The sequence below is a fragment of the Rhincodon typus genome, chromosome 28 (assembly GCF_021869965.1).
Source record: "Rhincodon typus isolate 14 chromosome 28, sRhiTyp1.1, whole genome shotgun sequence".
In the NCBI taxonomy this organism is placed as follows: domain Eukaryota; kingdom Metazoa; phylum Chordata; class Chondrichthyes; order Orectolobiformes; family Rhincodontidae; genus Rhincodon; species Rhincodon typus.
Genome location: NC_063359.1, coordinates 36305072 through 36326161, shown reverse-complemented (window position 1 = coordinate 36326161; position 21090 = coordinate 36305072). Strand labels below are relative to the sequence as shown.

At 44.2% G+C, this 21090-nt stretch overlaps 1 protein-coding gene across 1 annotated transcript in view; it reads left to right on the top strand.

The window, feature by feature from the left end:
* Positions 1-21090, top strand: part of LOC109918901 (centrosome-associated protein 350-like) — a 148180-nt gene that overhangs the window by 51089 nt on the left and 76001 nt on the right. The window contains exons 7-11 of the mRNA XM_048613401.1: positions 2569-2709; positions 4498-5255; positions 8241-8323; positions 12225-12949; positions 16574-16703. Coding sequence (XP_048469358.1) covers positions 2569-2709; positions 4498-5255; positions 8241-8323; positions 12225-12949; positions 16574-16703 — 1837 coding nt within the window. The remainder of the gene's footprint in view (positions 1-2568; positions 2710-4497; positions 5256-8240; positions 8324-12224; positions 12950-16573; positions 16704-21090) is intronic.

Here is a 21090-nt window from a genome sequence, read left to right as displayed (position 1 = left end):
TTTCCTCCATTAAAACAGCAACAATTCTCAAAAGTCCCTCATTGGCTGTAAAGCACTTTGGCATGGCTGATGGTAGTCAGGTGTGTGATATAAATGCAGGGGTTTTTCTCTTTATCTTTTACATTTCAAACTTAGCACACACTGTACTTCTCCCCATAACTTGGTAGGGCAGTGGAGTTGGAGCTTTTCCCTATAATTGGAAAGTCGAGGCCAATGGAATAAAACCTCCAATTCCGACTAGGCTATTGAACCGGGTTAGTTAGGAAGCACTTCTTCACACAGAAGCTGTTGGAAATCTGGAACGCTCTCATCTAAACAGTGTTGAGGCTGGGTCTCAGTAGAACACTTTGAAGCTGAGAATGATAGAGTTTTGTTAGCTATTTCAGGGACTTGTGAAACTAACATTCCGGTTGGCCATGAACTAATGAATGGCAAAATGTGCTCCAAGGCATGAATATCCTACTCCTTTTCCCACCTTGAAACCCACATACAGGCATTCACTCTCACCCAAGCCCCAGGACTGCATCCCACCATACTCAGTATGCCTTCCTCTTCCATGGCAACTTGAACTAATGCCCCCTAAAGTGCAATTCACAAGAATTCCAGAGCAAAGGGAAACAGCACTTTGATACTGTATGTTAATCTTCTTTTCACTGCTGTTCTTGTGAATTTCCCTGATGAGTGCAAGACAAACACTTTTCACAAATTGTGTCTTTTTCTCTGCACTTCTTAAGTTCTGTACTACCGATCCATTATCTGTTTAAATGAATTAATGCACTAACCATTGTTTGAAATGTCACAGTTGCCAATGTTATCAGAAAGTTGCATGTGACATTTTTTTATATTCAACATGGAGAAGGGAATATCTGAGACCTTCCTGGAATTATTTTAGGCACTGGGAAAAAAAGGTGGGAAGAGATGTTTTTAAAATAATAAAATAGATTTCTGCCAACAGATGATGGTTTGAAAAGAGCGCTTATTCTCTTCCACCAAAGCGATCTTGAAAAGAGATTGAGCAGACCCTGACTTTCTGGTCACTTGCCATTTTAATACTGATTGCTATCAAGCTCACATTTCTGGTCCAGGACCTGCTGTACTGCTCCAGTGAAGCACAATACAAGCTGGAGGAACAACATCTTGTTTTCTATACAGCCTTCTGGACTCGACAATGACTTCAACAACTTAAGACCACAAACACTGACCTCTATCTTTATACAATTTCACTCCTTTCCCCAACCCACCTCCCCTGTGTCACTATCTCATTCTTCACATTTTTGCTTCTGTCAATGTTCACTTTATTTATGATTGACTCCTAATCTATATCTATGACATGTCTTCTCTGCAACCATTACTCCACTCCTTAGTCATCTCCCCTGGTGTTGATGCATCTGTAGAACCTTTTGATCAAGAACCTAACTGCAATTAACTTCCAAGCCTGGCCTCACAAACAAACCACAGTTTCTTTTTAACGCAAGCTGTTGCCCACACTCCAAAGGTCATATCAGCTCACAGTCTCAGTTCACAGCACCAATCCAAAATTGACAAATGAATAAAATAATGAAACCTCAGTGAGAATTCCAACAAAGTGGAGACCATGACTAATTTAAATGGAAAATTGGATGAGCATTTGAGAGTACTAAACTTGCATGTTATAGGGACAGAGTGGGGAATTGGACCGACCCGATTGCTCTGCACAGAGCCAAACTGGACTTGCTGCGTTAAACTGTCTCACTTTGTACCATAAAGTCTCTCTGATTCTACAACTCGATGATACAAGTCAGATTGGGAGAACAGGAGCAGGAGATCAGTTCACCTTTTGAGTTATAGGGAGAGGCTGAATAGGCTGGGGCTTTTTTCCCTGGAGTGTCAGAGGCTGAGGCGTGACCTGATAGAGGTTTGTAAAATCATGAGGTGCATGGACTGGGTGAATAACCAAGGGTAGGGGAGTCAAAACTAGAGCACATAGGATTAATGTGAGAGGGGAAAGATTTAAAAAGGACCCGAGGGACAACATTTTCATATAGAGGGTGGTGTGTGAAGGTTTAGAGAGATATGGGCCAATTGCTGGCAAATGGGACTAGATTAAATTAGGATATCTGGTTGATGTGGATGACTTGGACCGAAGGTTCTGTTTCCATGCTGTATAACTCTATGACTCTAAATTGGCACAGATACTTAGATCAAATCAACAGTCATAATTGCCATCTTTATAATCTTTATGATATGTTTAATTTACATTGTTTGCCATTTCATGTGCTTCATTTTGCTGCCTGTTTGTAAAGTTGTGCGTGACAAGAATTTAACATGTTGAAAAGCTGCGTTTAATACCGTAAAGCAAGTTGGTCCTGCTGATGTTTGCCCTTGTGATGCATCTTTGTAAAGTGTAGAGATAAGCATGTTGTATCTAGGTGATAGATCAATGTTCCACTGTATGAATAGCCATTGGATTATTGGGAAAAAAGGACGGACTGCACTACAGTAAACACACTCTATCATTCTTCCACCCCCAAAGGGATCAACTCATCAAATATTTGCTCCAAATTAATCCTGGTCCCTTTGGTTTTCCAGCTGAATCCCGTTCTTCTGGCATTTTTGCATGGAGAGAAGGTCAGAAATTGGTGAGAATGTTGCTTGGTCCACCTCCTAAATGTCCAAATGTCCTGACCAAGGATCTTGATCATGATGAAAGGAACGATTGTGACACATCAGGTAATTTTGCAAACTCTTTTGGCAAAGTTAAGAAAGGAATCTTGCCCGCTCCTGTTGACTTTGTGCTTTTCTCTGGTGAGAAAATGGTGAATACCGTCAAGTAGATTTCACCTAAATTGAAAAGCATTCCAAAAACATTGCAACAAAATAGCGTGGATGATGGAGGTCAGCAAGAAAATCAGAAAATGGCAGCTTTCCCTATTCTAAAACTTCAACTTTGCATTGAAGCTGAAATAACTCCAAGAGGCTGATATCCCTTCACCAACTCACCCTTTATTTACATGTGCACAAAATTGGGCTGTGGTTAGCCAGCTCAGAGCCAGTCCCTAGGCTGAGGAAACTTAACCAAGCGGCGACTCGGGGACCGCTTTGCAGAACACCTACGCTCGGTTCGCAACAAACAACTGCACCTCCCAGTCGCGAACCATTTCAACTCCCCCTCCCATTCCTCAGACGACATGTCCATCCTGGGCCTCCTGCAGTGCCACAACGATGCCACCCGAAGGTTGCAGGAACAGCAACTCATATTCCGCTTGGGAACCCTGCAGCCCAATGGTATCAATGTGGATTTCACAAGTTTCAAAATCTCCCCTCCCCCCACCGCATCCCAAAACCAGTCCAGCTCGTCCCTGCCTCCCTAACCTGTTCTTCCTCCCACCTATCCCCTCCTCCCACCTCAAGCCGCACCTCCATCTCCTACCGACCAACCTCATCCCGCCCCCTTGACCTGTCCGTCCTCCCTGGACTGACCTATCCCCTTCCTAACTCCCTACCTACACTCACCTTTACTGGCTCCATCCCCGCCTCTTCGACCTGTTTGTTTCCTCTCCACCTATCCTCTCCTCTCCTACCGACCAACCTCATCCCGCCCCCTTGACCTGTCCGTCCTCCCTGGACTGACCTATCCCCTTCCTAACTCCCTACCTACACTCACCTTTCCTGGCCCCATCCCCGCCTCTTCGACCTGTTTGTTTCCTCTCCACCTATCCTCTCCTCTATCCCTCTTCTATCCGCCTCCCACTCTCTCCCTATTTATTTCAAAACCCCCTTCCCCTCCCCCTTTTCTGATGAAGGGTCTAGGCCCGAAACGTCAGCCTCTCTGCTCCTATGATGCTGCTTGGCCTGCTGTGTTCATCCAGCCCTGCACCTTGTTGTCTCGGATTCTCCAGCATCTGCAGTTCCTACTATTTCTGAATCTCCTGTTTGTCTCTGTCAGCCAGGTTGACAACCCCAATCAGGGATTGCATACTGAATGGATCCACTGGCCCTCATTCCAGTCACTATAAAAGCGAAGCCAGTTCATCTACATTTTAATGATTCAAGACAATGTACGAGCTAATTGGCAGCTATTCAACAGAAACAATTTGCATTCCATCAGACGAAAGGTCGCCAGACTGAAACATTAAGCTACTGAATTTTTGCAACTTTTTATATTTTAGTTTCAGATTTCCAGCATCTGCTGTAGTTTGCTTTTGCTGAAAGTACTGAGATTTTTTGGAAGTGTTTTGGGAGATGGAGTGTGATCCAGTTCTGCGAGAGTTGGGTTTGAGGAGCCTGTTTGGAAAGATGTAACAAATAATCTGTTAGTTTACAAAAAGAATTGGCTTTTTTAAAATCAACAATTGGCAATTAAATCCTTTGATTTATTTCGGTAATAAATCATGAAGACCCTAGCACATCCTCTTTCTGCTCTGCGACTGTCAAATTTGTCAATGTTTTCTTACTTTTACCTGTTATGTCAGTATAATTTACAGCAATTTGTAATTACTGTTTTTGTTTAATAAACAGCCGACCAGCAAGCGAAAGACCTAGAGGAATACAATCCAACTGCTTCACTTGAAAGGAGTCCCAGAAGAAGACTTTGCATTACAAAAGAGGGTGATCATAGCTGTACTTGTGTTAAAACTGGTCTGTCAGACTCCGAGCAGCTCGTTCCAGAGGTATTGCCATTGACTGGAATCTTAGATGGTTTGGAATCTCAAAAAGATGTTGGAAAGAGTCAAAGTTCTACTTTGAAAATGGGAAATGACGGTCCAAACCGTAAACAAGAACATGGTGAATGTAGTTGCAGGGGACTTGTGAGTCCTAAGAAACATGGCTATTTCATCTGTCATAAAGACAAGCCAAGAAGTCCAAATTCTGGTCCCACCAGCCCTCCAAGATGTTGTAGCCCTCGATTGGGATCACGTCCTGAAAGCAAGAGACATTTATCGCCTTTGAAAAGCAGGCTGCGTTCCTTTAGCCCATCTCCAAACCATCCTGGAGTCAGAAACCAGAAGGGGGGAGGAGTGGGGACTGAAGAGCGCCGACGATCGCCACAGGCCCGCAGTTACAACGCAGACGAGGTCCGTGAGTATATGAACAGGCAGTTGGCCGAGCACAAGAAGAAGGAGAGGGAAGAGAAACGCTCAGTGAAGCACGCTATAGAGATGAGGAAGAAAAGACTGCAGGAAGTCTACAGGAAGCAAAGAGAGGCTCTCTCAAAGAAAACAAGAGGGAAACAGAGGAGCAGTTCATTGGGTGCAGGGGAAAAATCTACAAAACAAGTGAGTTCCAGGCTTATAAGAAAACTTCATGATTTTGCAATTATCAAAGATAATCTGGACTTCTCCCCTTTGGCACAAGCAGCTGCAGAAAACTGTTACCACCAGGAAGAGTGACAGTGTTACTGTTGGATTGCCATAAATGCTCAACTGGTTCACCAGAGTCCCTTTGGGAAAGGAAATCTGTCCTCTTTACCCGATCTGGCCTCTGACTGACTCAATTCCCATACCACTCCAATTGGTGCTCTGTAGAGTTCTAGTGAGCCTTCCATTTTATCAACCCACCTTCTCAGCGTAATAAAAAAATGGGCTTTGCCAGTGATGCTCACATCCTGAGAATGAGTAATAAAAGAGAAAAATAGGAACTTTGTGATCTGGAGGTTGATTTTATTGCTTACAACTTGGTACATGAGGAGAGTATCAAATTTCATGCATTCGGCATCACACCACTCAATATATCCCTTTTGTAGATGTATCCTCTCTCTTTGTGTCTCCACTCTCTACCACCCCCAGTCCAACAGTATCAAGGCCACTCAATGTTTGCTCATGTCCTGGCCTTGTTCATTTTTACCTTCCTGTGTTACTTTTGTTTTATTTTTCTTTTAATAAATGCTCTGAATTAGTGAGACTTAATGCTTTCAAGAATGTTCCTTTCTTCATGTTTGTTTATTGTACAAAAGCAAATGGAAATTTGCCTGATAATTTAGTGGGTCTGTGCATAGCTAGGATAGGACCCAAAGGGCTTCCATCTGTGTTGTAACTATTTGAACCATTGACTATAAAGTGCCTCAGTATATCCTTCTCAAGGATAACTATCTAGGACCAAAAAAACGCACACCAGGTTTCACCAATAAACAAGAAAATTTTTTTATGAGAAATAAACTTTTTGATAAGTGCAAAATGGATTATTATCTACTACTATGCAAACTTAAACTACATCCCCTTTAAACACAAGCAAGCACACATTCATTCACAAATAGGACAGTCAAGACAGAGAGTTCTGTAGAAATATCATGGGTGGAAAGTATCAGCAATAAGAAACAAATTCTATGGATCAAGAGGTTATACCACAAAGGTGAAATGATCCGACTTCTCACAATTCTTGTGTCTTTTTTTGGTGATAATATTAATGTAGTTGTTGACCCCAGAGTGATAGAGGATCCTAAATTTGGTAGCCAGTCTGTTGGACCTTGGTCTTTGCTTGAGTTAGAGGTTCCTCTTTCCAGAGAGTTTGAGGGTCGTTGCCATCCATTCACAGAGGGTGAGAAAGAGAGAGATCTGACTTTTCTCTTAGGCTTTCTGGAGGTCTGAGTTCAATTGCTGTCTTCCCAGGTCTGTGTCAAACTACAGACTAAAAATCTAAGAGGCTGTTGCTAGTCATCTTTTCAACTCCTGATGCCAGCTCATCTCACAACGTGTCAAATCCAGCTTCTCCACACAGTTCTACTTTTGACCTTTGAGTTTCAAAAGCAAAAACAAAAGCACATGCTACTTTCCCTGTACCACAGCAGAATGAAATCTTATTTTATCAAGATAGATGGAGGGACAGGTGATGTTGAGGAAGTGGGGAGGCTGCAGAAGGACTTGCACAGGCGAGGAGAGTGGGCAAAGAAGTGGCAGATGGAATATAATGTGGCAAAGTGTGAGGTTATATATTTTGGTTAGAAGACTAGAGGCGCAGACTATTTTCTAAATAGGGAAAGGCTTTGGAAGTCTGAAGCTCAAAGGGACATGGGAGTCCTAGTTCAGGGTTCTCTTAAGGTTAACATGCAGGTTCAGTTGGTGGTTAAGAAGGCAAATGCAATGTTGGCATTCATTTCAAGAGGGCTAGAAAACAAGAGTAGAGATGTACTGCTGAGACTGTATAAGGCTGTGCTCAGACTGCATTTGGGATATTGTGAGCAGTTTTGAGCCCCGATTCTAAGGAAAGATTTGGTGGCATTGGAGGGGTCCAGAAGAAGTTTACAAGAATGATCCTGGGGATGAGGATCTTGTCCTCTGAGGAGTGGTTAAGGAATCCAGATTTATGCATGATGGATTTTAGAAGGATATGGGGGATCTGACTGAAACTTACAGGATACTGAGGTAAGGAAAAATTTCTTCAGCTAGGGGGTGGTGACTCATAGAAAGCTGTGGTCGCCAAGTCATTGAATGTATTTAAGACGGAGATAGATAGATAAGTTCTTGATTAATAAAGGGATCAAGGGTTACAGGGAGAAGGCAGGAGAATGGGGTTGAGAAACATATCAGTCACGATCAAATGGTGGAGCAGACTTGTTAGACTGAATGGCCTAATTCTGATCTACGTTTTATGGTCTTATGGTCATTTTCCCACTTTATAATCCAAAATGAAATTAGTCTTTCCAGTATTCTGTAGGGAAGCTTAATTATCTAATTCCTGGAAACTTGGATGTAATCATATCTTTTTGTTTCTATTTCCTCTGGTTACAATGATGACTTTTAGTTAAAAACTGCAAGATGGAAATTGGTGGTATTTATTGAGCAATGGTTGTCAGCCAGACTGGATGTAAGATCTTATCCAATTGATTAGCAGAGCAAGTCCTGATGGGCTGAATGGCCTTTCCCCATTTGCTGCTACCTTCTTCTCTAACTAATTGCTTCGCTGGAAGGTCATAAGGCAAAAACCCGACCTTGAGTCATAAACCCAATATTAGGGCAGATGGCAAAAAAAAACGTATTCAGAGGGGCAGGTTTTAATGAGGGCAAGAGTTGGCGAGATTTCGGGAAGGAATTCCAGAGCATAGGGGCCAGGTAGCTCAAGGCATAGCCCTCCTTGATGCAATGCAAGATTGCTTGGACATAGCTTTCATTAAAGTGTTAGCTGCAACAGGCAATTCATCTCGAGACTTTGTACCCTGGCTGGGAGGGCTGTATTAAAAATAATGCTTGTATTTCCTATTAGTTCTGATGCTGAAATTCATGAAGTAAGGCAAATTTATTATTGATCTTCTCACTTTTTCTTCACAGGTAACGAGAGTGGGTGCAGCTCAAGTGATTAAAGCTCAGGCATCAGCTCAAGCCAACACAGAGCCTGGAGACTTCAAGGAAAGGTACTGATTATCAAAGTTGAGTTGCAATTTGATAGACAGTTACAAAGGTTGAACCTGTACCCACTGGAGTTTAGAAGAATGGGAGGCAGCATACAAGAGTCTTAGGGGACTCAGCAGAGTTGATGCGGAAAAGCTGTTTTCACCTTGTGGGAGTGTCTAGGTGCCCCAAGAGGGCGTCATCTCAGATTAAGGAGTCATACACTTAAGACAGAATTGAGGAGGAATTCTTCTCTCCGAGAGTAGTGAATCTGTGGAATTCTTTACCGCAGAGGGCTGTAGAGGTTGGTCATTAAGTATATTCAAGACTAAAATAGACAGGTTTTCAGTCATTAAAGGAATTAAGGATTATGAGGAAAAGGCAGCAAGGGGTAGTTGAGGATTGTCTGATCAATCATGATCTCATTGAATGGTGAAGCAGGCTTGATGGGCAGAGTGGCCTACTTCTGCTCTAATGCCTTCTGGTTTTAAAGTCTTAATCATTCTAATAGCTATCTGAATGTTGATTTGACCCAATAGAGTGCCCACTGTAGAACTGATCGCAGAGACTGAGGAGATCCATGTTTTTGATCCATGATCTGTGTTGAATTTGTTGACCTTGAACAAGAAAGTATAGTATACTGAAATGGTCACTTGCAATCCTGATTGAAGAAACTGACAGTTTGGTTTCCCGTTGCTCGATCGTTCAATAATCTCAGTTGGCTTTTATATAACTAATTGTGGAATATGGACGTCTCTGGCTAGGACAGTGTTTGTTGGCCATTCTGAATAGTGGAGAGCTATCTTGTTGTGCCGCTGCAGTTCATGTGGTGCAGGGACACCTGATGTTGTACGGAGGCATTTTAAGCATTTGACCCAGCATCAGCGATGGAGCAGCAATATCATTGCCAGTCAGGATGGTCCATGTTCTTAGAGGGGAAGTTGTTGGTGGGTGATGCTCCCATGCATCTGCTACTCTTTGCCTCCTTGGGGGGTGGAGGTCAAGGGTTTGGAAGGTGCTGTCAAAGGAGCCATTGCTGAGTCACGACAGTGCACCTTGTTTGTGGTACCCATTGCCCATCTGTGCACTCACTGGTGGAGGGAATGTATGTTTGAGATGATAGACAGGGGACGAATCAAGTGGGTTTCTTTGTCCTGGATGGTGTCAAGCTTCTTGAGTGTTGTTGGAGCTGCAACCATCCAGGCAAGTGGGGAATATTCCATCACATTCCTGATTCATGCCTTGTAAATGGTGGACAGGCTGGAGCCTGGATGTAGGATCACATTCAATAGTCTCATCCTGTACATCGCCAGCATCCATCTTGCAGTCCTAAACACTCCAAGTGACCACTTCACTGAGTTATATGAGGGTCCCTTTCATATCCTTGGAATGTCCCAAAATGCTTTTCAGCCATTGAGTTACATTTCAAGTTTTGTCACTTGTAATGTAGATAACATAGCAGTCACTTTTTAATATTCACGCATGCAATGTGGGAATCTTTGGTTGGGCCAGATTTAATGCCCATCCCTAGTTGCCCTTGAGAAGGTGGTGGTGAGCTGCCTTCTTGAACCGCTGCAGTCCATGTGCTGTAGGTTATGTACAGTACTTATGCACAGTAAGCTCCCATCAACAGCATCGTATAATGACTAAATCATCTGTTTCCCTAGTGATGTGGGTTGCAGGTGAAATTTTGAACAGGACCCAGGGGAGAGAACCGCGCCCCCAACCCCCACCTCTGAATAGAATCGTAAACCCTCATCTCCATCACACTTTTTTCTACATCGCATTCAAAAGACAGCACCTCTGATAGTGCGGCACTCCCTCGGTACTGCCATGAGATTATTGATCTGTGATAATGGTCCTGACTAACAAGGATAGGGAGACCCATAGTAAACCTGACAGCTGCTCTAAAGACCCACCTAGACAGCCAAGGAGGCCTTACTGAACTGTGTGGGTGTGCAGCAGGGGCTGACAAAGGCTGTTGTCAAGACTCCACACAGTGCGAGTGATGGGGGCTGCACAGTACTTAACCCGTGTAAAAAGCAATTATACTCTAAAGCAAGCCCTGACATATCCTGGTTCACAAGTCCATGTCACTGCCAAAGAGAAGTATTTTGTTATATAATCCATTTCCTGTCACTGAAGTGTTACACTGTGGGCCTTCCAAATGCCAATTAGAGACTCGATGAATTGATTAAGTAATAAATTGGGTTGTCCAAGCTCCTTCTGTTGTAACTGAGGTCTCCTTCTGTTACTCCAGTCTTGTGCAGCGGGGTCACTGTTGAGGATTAGTCAACAGTGGTAGCTCATTGTTTTAGATATTTTTAGTTAATCAGTTCAGAGATGCTATGACATGCCTCAGGAACAGATAGAGCTAGAACGCAAGCCTTCTGGCTCAGAGGTAGGGACTTTACCAATGCACCACAGGACCCCTGCAGCTTACTGCTTCAACTGTAGATAAGCCCTTGCAGCTCAGTCGACCAAGACAAGAGACAATGGATGGTGTGAAGGCCAATAGGATGACCAATAGGATTTGTTCTGCAGCACACCATGCCAAGCTGTGCCCCACCAACAATTCACTATATCATTCCTGCCAGCCCCTCAGCCCTCTTCTTGGCCCCTACCCTCTCTACTCATCTATCCTACCCTCAGCCCCTCATTCCATTGTAGCATAACCCATCCCATCCCTGAAACCCCTCATAACCTCAGCCCCCATTAGCCCAAATCCCCTTGTGCCCTCACCCCTCCTACCCCAACTCCTGATGCCTTCCTGCCTTCAACCCCATGTCCCCTCATACCCCCATCCCTCCCACATCACATCTCCACATGGCCTCACCCTTCCTATCCCTTGTACATTTACTCCCTCATGCCTCCACCCCTCCATATACTCACACCCTCACAGCTTTTCTCTACCTACCTTTCCCTTCTCCTCAGACCTTCAACATTCCTGTCTCTTGCCCACTTTTATCCTCACGCTTCTCCCTCCCATCCCCATCACTTTCAACAATTGTCACTATTTCTCTCCCCACCCCTACCCACCAACTCACACACCATTTCATGAGTCAGCCCCCCTTGCCTACTCATGTTGTGGTTCAGTGCTGGGGTGTCTCTGCTGTCCATCAGAGAGTCTCTGGGGCTGAGTGGACAAAGCACTGTCCATTTCACTGTTAGCAATGATATGAAACCCCCTGGTCTTAGCAATCTTAGACAAAGGATATCAAATGTTACAGAAGCAAGCCAAGTGGATGGAGTTCAGATACAGATCAGGCATGATCTAATTGAACAGTGCCGAGTTTGAGGGACTGAATGGCCTCCTTCTGATCTAACTTAGTTAACCGTGAGGTGGTCAGACTCTGTCCCCATCAGTCCCTGGCCACTCCGTACCTTTCCCTAGACAGGCGCCAAATCTTTTCTTGTTGATGTGATGGAAAACAGTCAACATGGTGTTGAAGAGGGAACTACAGCCTTGGTCTTTCTCCCCTGAGACTCGATGAGCAATTGGCAGTATCTTCACTCACATAGGGAAAGACTAACCTCAAATGAGGAATTTGATCTTAACTTCACTGCAAAGACATTTGGGCCTAAACTCATCCGTCAACCACTACTATTTGAAGAAAACTTCATTGAGTTATTCATGGGGATAGAGGGAGAGAATTTGACCTATCACAGCTCCATTATTACTTCTTTTTCCCCCATTGATTCTCATCACTCTGAAGCTACTTGAATCAAGTGTCCATCAAACTTCCTGTTTGAAATTATTGATCTTCAACACCAGTGGCAGTGAGTACAAGGTCACCATTGGCTGCATCAAAAAAAAATTTCTTGTTCAAAATTCTTCACTCTTACGAAGCATTCCTCAGTGCAATTGAATGCTCTCGTGTGCTTTTCATTGTAAAAAGTAACAATTGGTCTTTTATTACACAGCGGGATATATCGGTGGGAGCTGAATGATACCAAGAGACCATTCCACCATTATCTATCCAGCAAATATAGCCCGTTGAGACTTCAAGACTTGGAATCATGTCGACACTCTCAAGAGTGTTCCTCCCCACCAGCTCAGCTTTCACGGTCCATTGATGAGCTCCTGCCTCTGGCACACCGTGAGGGGGAGATGAGCTGTAAAGCCAGTAGCATGGGCTACAAGGACAAGCAGCAACGTATCGAAGACCTCTGCTCCATGGCAACAGCCCTCAGTGGCCGCATTGAGAACGAAGCTCGAAGGCTGGGTGTGGAGGCAGATGTTTGGAAAAGACCCGGGAGCCAAAGCTGGGACAAAGGGTGGGAGCGGGCCGATTTGCGTGGCTTCACACGAGCAGATCCTATGGGCAACTGGACTGACCACAATGACCCGAAGCGGCAGCTTGTCCCAAGCCCTGAGCCAGTCCCGTCACCACGGGTCTCACTGTGTGACTTCCTACCTGCCCGACATCAAGAGTGGGAAGAGCAACAGGGAGCTGCTGTACCCGAGGACGAGATGGTGGACGAGAAACTCAACTTGCAGGATGACCATCCCGAGGATGGCCTGCTGTGCAGCTCCTTGTTGAAGAGCGAGTGCAACATCCAGTGGAGTGACTCGGAATCTTTGATGGAGCGTGGATTGTGCAGTAGACCCAGAGTGATAGATAATGCCCTGACAGGGAAGCAGAAAGGTAGGATGATACATTCTGTCATTTATCCCATCTTCCCCAGAACTTTTCTGGAATTATTCTGCTGTCTGATTTCATTCCGCTTGTGCAAATTTCAACTCAGAATGTGGGTATTTCTGGCAAGGCTGGCATTTTACAGCCTGCTGTCCTGTTGTCCTGAGAAATTGAAGCCGTCTTTACTCATCGTATGCAGATTCTGTTGATGAGATACAATAGCAGTGGGCATTCTTTAATTAAGTACCTAGAGCATTTGTAAATAGAAACAGCAGGCCAGTGGAGGGACCTCTTCTGGGCTCAGACAAGATGGCTGTTAATGGTTGCAGGTAGCAGGCTGTAGAGGGGGTGGTTAGACCTGACTGCTGGCCTTATTTCTATGATTAAGTCCACACTCGGGTAACAACAGAGAGGGAACACACAGTGTCCATTGGCACACAGGGTCTTTGTGACCAGTGGGCACCGCAGGGGGCTGGAGTGCATTATCTTCCCCACAAAAAGCAACATTTTGAAATAATGTTTCCTTTGGACTTCTGTCCAGTGCTCCTTTTAGAGGCCATCACTTGTTAATTTGGGTTAATTTTGGCTTTTTTCACATCCGTTGTTTTAGTACATTGGGTTAGTCAGGAGGAAGCATATGTGCAGAACACTGCATTCCGTGAAAATTCCAAAGATGAAGAGAAGTGTCTTATTTCATCATTCGCCACTTGACTTGATATTGAGAAGATCTTCCAGCAATTATTCTTTCAACTGAGCGACTTGCTTAGCCGCTTGCAAGAGGCATTTGAGAGTCAATCAAGCAGATTGATTGAGACTCTTGTGGGTCCCAAATACACTGATCCAGGTTTAGGGGTGTTTGAAGTGGGGAGAAAGTTGTGATTGGGATAAGGGTTGGGCAGTTTCCCGCTCTGTAGGGCATTTATGTATCAATGGGTTTTTTTTTTACAATCTACCCAGTTTTCTCACAGCTCAAGTCCCTGGCTTCAGTGGCCCATTTGGAATGGAATCTCTGGGATAATAGCTTGATGGTGGAACCATTATGGTGGCTCAGTGGTTAGCACTGGGTTCAATTCCAGCCTCGGGTGATTTTTCTATGTGGAGTTTACACATTCTCCCCGCGTCTGCGTGGATTTCCTCCAGGTGCTCCAGTTCCTCCCATAATCCAAACATGAGCAAGTTAGGTGGATTGACCATGCTAAATTGCCCATCGTCTTCAGGGATGTGCAGGCTAGGTGGATTAGCCATGGGAAATGCAGGGATAGGGTAGGGGTTTGGGTCTGGGTGGGATGCTGTTTGGAAGGTTGGTGCAAATCATAGAATAGAATAGAATCCCTACAGCGTGGAAACAGGCCCTTTGGCCCAACAAGTCCACACCGAACCTCAGAGCATCCCACCCAGACCCATCCCCCTAATCCACACCTCCCTGAACACTACGGGCGATTTAGTATGGCCAATCCACCTAACCTGCACATCTTTGGACTGTGGGAAGAAACCGGAGCACCCGGAGGAAACCCATGCAGACGCGGGGAGAATGTGCAAACTCCACACAGACAGTTGCCCGAGGCTGGAATCGAACCCGGGTCCCTGGCGCTGTGGGGCAGCAGTGCTAACCACCGAGCCACCAAATGTGATGGGCTGAATGGCCTCTTTCTGCATTCTCGAGATTCTATGATTCTAACCACCCTACAACTGTACATGACTGATGTCAAGGACTGTGGGAGATGGTTAGTTCCATTGGCTAAAGTGTGGAGCGGTGCCAGCAGTTCAGGATCAATCTTGTGCCTGCTGTTTTGTCATTCATTCCTTCACTCAATATGGAGTGGTGGTTCTCAAGGAATTTCCTTCTAAGTACTTATCCTGCTGTGTAGATCCCTGAGGTCCATGCACAGCAGTGACTTCTGCATGCTGCATTCAATATGTGAGCATGCTGATCATTGTGTGTGGAACCTCCCTCAAGCTGTTTAACCACTTGCCTTTCCTCCAACAGAGATGCACATAGTTTCTCATGGACTCGGGCTAACTGGTGTCCAGGTTGAAATAACTTTTGTTTTTAATTTCTGAAATCCAACGATTGAACAATAGAAGCCTCAATCCCTTTATCAAGCCACTTAAATGAGAGATCTCTGGTCCCTTGCCATTCTGCCATGTTGATGGGACAATGGATGAATGGAAAGCGGTAGATCAAGTTGTGTTTAAATGGACCAATAGACGGGGACACGCATGCACACACGTGTATATACACACACACACACACACACACACACACACACACACACACACACACACTCACTCACTCACTCACTCACTCACTCACTCACTCACTCACTAACACACACACTCTCACTCGCTCACACACACACACGCACACGCACACATGCGCAAAAGCTCTGGGAGGAAGGAAAACTGGGGGTCAAAATATGTTGGGCTGCTGTGCAAGAGGCACAGAGTAACTGTTCCACCTGTGAGAGTTCTCTGACTTATCCAATTCAAAGTCACAACTTGCAGCATCTGATGAAGAAAAGGTTGGTTGGTTTAATTCTGGTTTGAAGTGACTTACTGCAGAGAATTGAGAGAGAGAGTTATCAGCTCTGCAGACCTGCTGGTTTCCCTTTTGTTCTGAGCTACTTTATATAGTGGCACGGTGGCTCATTGGTTAGCACAGCTGCCTCACAGCATTTGCGTTCAATTCCAGCCTCGGGTGATTTTTCTGTGTGGAGTTTGCACATTCTCCCCCTGTATGCCTGACTTTCCTCCCACAGACCAAAGATGTGCAGGTTAGGAGGATTGGCCATGCTAAATTGCTCATAGTATCCAGGGATGTGCAGGCTAGCTGGGTTAACCATCGTAAATGTAAGGTTTCAAGGATAGGATAGGGTAGGTAGGGGGTAGGTCGGGGGTGGCATGCTCTTCAGAGAGCTGGTATGGACTCAGTGGATCCAATGGCCTGCTTCCACACAGTAGTCATTCTGTGATGTTATATGTCTGGTTCACAGCCTAAACTGTTTGACGAACTAGCTAATAAATGTTGGTAGGCAGGGGACCTTTGTTATTGATCATTGGTCTCAAGTTGGTCACAACCTTAGTGACGAACCAAACAGCTTTACAGTTCGTCTGCACATTGCCGGAACTCATGCTGCATCAATGGGATTCACAAAAGGTATCAAATTCCTTACTGTGAATGTGCAGCCATCCTTATAAATTCCTTCCTTAAAACAACTCTTTTCTCATTTCAGCATAAAAAGCATAAAAATAAAAAGACACGGTCTTTACAGGCTCAGTATCAGACTTTGTTTTACAGTGGTCCAGTATAGCAGCTGGGACATTTTATTGCATCAAAGGTACTATTTAAATGATTCTTGGCGTTGATAAGTTTTGCAGAGATCTCTCAGCTTTGTAAAGAGTATACATAAAATTGACCAATTTGATGAAAAATTCCTCCAGTTCCTGATTGAAGAATTGAACTGTTGCATTACTGGATAGCTCGTCATCTGATGATTTTTACTTTCGTATTTACAAGTGTTTTAACAAACTATCTTTAAGGATCATTTGTTAAATTTATCTTGGCCTGTCTTTCAAAGTGTCTGAAGCATTTTAATCCAAATTTTCTTTTTTCTGGTCTGCCTTTGTTCTCAGAGATAGTTAATAAAAGTACCGGTGTCCAGAGATTCTTCAGCGAACTGGACCAAGAAGCAACAAGAAATGTCAAAACTCATGAGCTCCCTTTTGAAACAGTCCGGTTTGAGAACAGATTCCCAAGTGGAAGGTACTGAATGATTGTGACACTTTTGCTGAAATGATCCAATATAATGGTGTTTGGAAATCATCAGAATATTCAGAAAAGTGCATTGCACAAGAGGCACTGAAAAGTCATTGAGCACCAAATGAGGCCACATAGCCGACTGTGTCCATGCAGATTCTTCGGAAAAGCTACCCAATTAGCCCTTTTTTTGTTACTTTTATTCATTTTTGGGATGTGGATGACACTGGCTGGGCCACCATTTATTAACCGTAGCTAGTTGTCCTTGAGAAGGTGGTGGTGTGTTGCCTTCTTGAACTGCCACTATCCTATACCCTACTCCATCCTGCAGTCTCTGTCCCCTTCAAACATTTATTCCAGATGAAAGTTGCTCTTGAACCTGTTCCTGCCAATCTTTGAGGCAGTATGTTTCAGATTACGACAACGCAACCTTTTTTTTTGTTTTAAAATGCTTCTTCAGGACACCTTTGGGTTGTTTACGCAATTTATGCTGTTATTTGTGACTTGAAATGTCTGCCTTCTGGACCTCTGACAGGACTCTCTGCATCAAAAACCAGTTCAAAATGATGTCCAGAAACTGGTCTCCTAACTCTAGCGATATCCACATCACTGATATACATTATTGCTGGGGATTTGAACCTCGGTCAAAACCCCCTGTAGGCTTTTAGGGGTGTCATGCTGCCTATTAAATAAAGTACGTTCCTCCTCGTCAGTTTCACCTGACAGTGTATGATATGATCCCAGTCCAAGAGTGCTTATGGCATAGTGGTAGTATCCCTACCTCTGCCTCAGGAGGCCTGGGTTTGAGACCCACCTGTTTCAGAGGTGTGTAATAGCATCTGTGAGATTGATTAAAAAACGGGTATGATCCCAGTCAGGGAAGATAAGCTGCCCTAACAAACCTTCTGACAGAATATCATGATGAGAATTTACTTTCCTATGCACATTACCCAGAGGGAACTGTTTTAGTATAGGCCCTTCTATTCTTCATATAAACTCGGACCAGACTCAGGTTTAGAGTCATAGAGTCACACAGCACGGAAACAGACCCTTTGGTCCAAACAGTCCATGCCGAATGTAGTCCCAAACTAAACTAGTCCCACCTGCCTGTTCCTGGCCCACATTCCCCCAAACCTTTCCTATTCATGTCCTTGTCCACATGTCTTTTAGATGTAATTGTACTCGCATCCACCACTTCCTCAGGGAGTACATTCCACATGTGAACCACCCTCTGTGTAAGAAATTTGCCCCGTATGTCTTTTTTAAATCTCACTCCTCTCACCTTAAAAATGTGCCCCCTAGTCTTGAAATCCAAGGCAAAAGGCAACTACCATTAACTCTATCTATACCTCTCATTACACGTATATGACAATAAGGCGGCAGAGCCCACTGCTGTTTGCTGCTTTAGTTCCAATCTCTTAGCAGAGTCCCTGTCACATTACTGCTGAGGTCATGGTGTACCTCAGAAGCTCAACTGCATGCTTTTATCTCCACAGAATGAATCGGGGCCTGTTTGTGTGTCCCATGTGAGCAATAAAAAAATCTTGTCAATTCTGATAATAATATTGCAGTTTTAACTGAGCTTAATCCCAGTTCAAATAGATCTTGTATTAACCAGCGAGATACTTAAAGTCCTAAAGTCATTTTGGCACAGAAAGAGGCCACTTGTCCCCTTGAGTCGATGCCAGACCCCTCCATGCGACGTGTTAGTTATACTGGGGAAGCTCACAAATTCATTTAAAATGGGAATGTGTGCTGACTCCAGCTTTCAATGCTGGGTGGTGGGGGGGGCTTTAATCTCCAGCCCAATATGTTTTCTGTAGAACCCAGGCAGCTCCACTCTTTATTATCTTTCGATTTCTTCTTCTCTGGGCTATTGTGTTTTAAATTTCATTTAAATTTCACCTGGACATTTGGAAAGCTTAGCTCTCCTGTTGTGGAGGGATATCTGAAAACAAATCATTGAGACTTACAGCATGTAGATAACAACAGCATTGCTGTAACTTGTACTCTGTGACCTGTAAAGCTTTGTAGAATAGACCCAAGAAGCTTGTGGTTTAGACCTGAACAGGAGTGGTGAGGTCTTTCAAGATCAATTGAGCAACGTTAAGAGAGTAGTCACGGGAGAATTTTGTTTGCCATTTCACTCCAACCAGAGTGTCAACAAACATGTCCAGGATACAATCAAGATATGCATGTCAGGAGAACTGCATAAATAATAGAACGGTTTCTTGCAAGCAGGGGATTGTGGGGATTGCAGCCATCATTGGTAACCAGTTGCAGCCAGTTTTGACATGAGGTGAGAGTGAGGTGGAGCTATTAGAGGTGTCAGGCGTTGTGACGAAACTTCTGAAAAATACGTTCCAGTCAGAAACAAAAGCAGGAAGTGCAGGAGAAGCTGAGCAGGTCTGCCAGCATCTGTGGAGAGAAAAATAGAGTGTAGGGTTTTGTCTCTTTGTTGGAAATGGTCCAACTAGAGTTGGCAGTTCAGAAGGTTGTGGGTTCAAGCCCTATGCGAGAGACTTGAGCTCAAAATCTGGGCTGACATTCCTGGGGAGTACTGAAGAAGTGCTGCACCGTAACTGTCTGATGAAACTTTGAACCTGCTTAGGTGAATATAAAAGATCCTACTGCACTATTTTGAAGAAGAACAGAGGAGGCATACCTGGTGTTTTGGTCAATATCCATTTCCCGATCACTATCACAAACCTTGATTACTCAGGTCATGTTATCTCATTTGTGGGAGCTTGCTGTGCACAGACTGACTGTCATGTTTCCTTTCTTGACAATAATGTCTGCATTTCATTGATAATTCATTCTGGGAAGTGCTTTGGAATCAAGACCAGATGCAAAAGGTGTGCAATACAATCAAATTCATACCGTATTTTTAGGTCCTGTGATACACATATTGTCCACTAGATGACAATCTTGCTCTGTCTTTCTGTGCCCTGGCCCACTGAACAGAATTGAGACGATTTATCAATTTGTTTCTAAGCCTTGTACACTTGAGCTTGTATAATGGGACCTGTGCTCACCGACCTGGGCTTGGTTCTTAAGCTGGCAACTCATCAATGTTAAAATTCTAATATTCGTTTTCCATTTCCCCCTTGGCCTGTTTCTGTAATCTCCTCCAACCCCACGACTTTCTGAGATCCCTTCACTCCTTCAATTCTGGTTATTTTATGTGTCCTGTTTTTAATCGCTCCTTCAATGGTGGTTGAGTCTTCAGCTGAAATCCAAAAATTCCTCCCTAAACACCTCCATTTCTCCCTCCTCCTTTGCGATCTCCTTAAAGCCCATCTCTTCTACCAAGCTTCCGATACCCGGTCCTAAAATGTTCTTAACTGGCCAGAGGTCAAATTTGTTTGGTGTTCCTGTGAACTGCCTTGGAACGTTTGACTAAGTTATAGGTGCTGTCTAAAGGCAGGTTGTTGTTATGCGACAAGGTTACAATACCAATACACTGGTGACCCATGGACCCACACTTATATCTGTAACACGCAGCCTCGGGCACACACTGAGTGAGACATCAAGCCTACCCGGTGTGATCACCCACCGGATTCGGAGTTCTCACAGGGCGAAATCATTTTCCACAACAGTGGTTTGGATTCCGAATGTACCATCTGATTGGATGGTGGATACAGATTCAGTTCAATCTTCAGAAGGGAATTGGCTGAAAATTTGCAGGAGAACAAATGCAGGGATGAGTGGAAAGACCTGGGGAGTGGAGCTGACTGGATTAATGTTAGGAGGATATGGGGCAGAATCAAGGATCTGAAGGTGTCCTTCTGTGCAGTACTGTTCTCTGATTCCATAAATGGAAAGAAAATGAGATATCCAAGATCAATGAGCAGTATCTCACCAAAAGTTAGTAAAAGGAAGGTGCATAAAACTGTGTTTGGCTTTGTCTATGTGGCTGACTGTGTGTCTGTCTGTATGTGTGAATTTATATTTGTCTGTGTGAGTGTGTCTATATGACTGTCTGTCTGTCAATGTGACCATGTGTGCGTATGTGTGACTATGTGTCTCTCTCAGTGAGTGTGTGTGTGTGTGAGATGATGTGTCTGTCTGTCAATGTGACTGTGTGTACGTGTGTCTGTGTCTGTCTGTCTCAGTGAGTGTGTGTGTATATCTGTGTGACTGCATCTGTCTGTTTCAGTGAGTGAGTGTGTGTGTGTATCTGTGTGACTATGTGTCTGTTTTCTCAGTGAGAGAGTGTGTGTATCTATGTGACTATGTGTCTGTTTTCTCAGTGAGTGTGTGTGTGTATCTGTGTGACTATGTGTCTGTTTTCTCAGTGAGAGAGTGTGTGTATCTGTGTGACTATGTGTCTGTTTTCTCAGTGAGTGTGTGTGTATCTGTGTGACTATGTGTCTGTTTTCTCAGTGAGAGA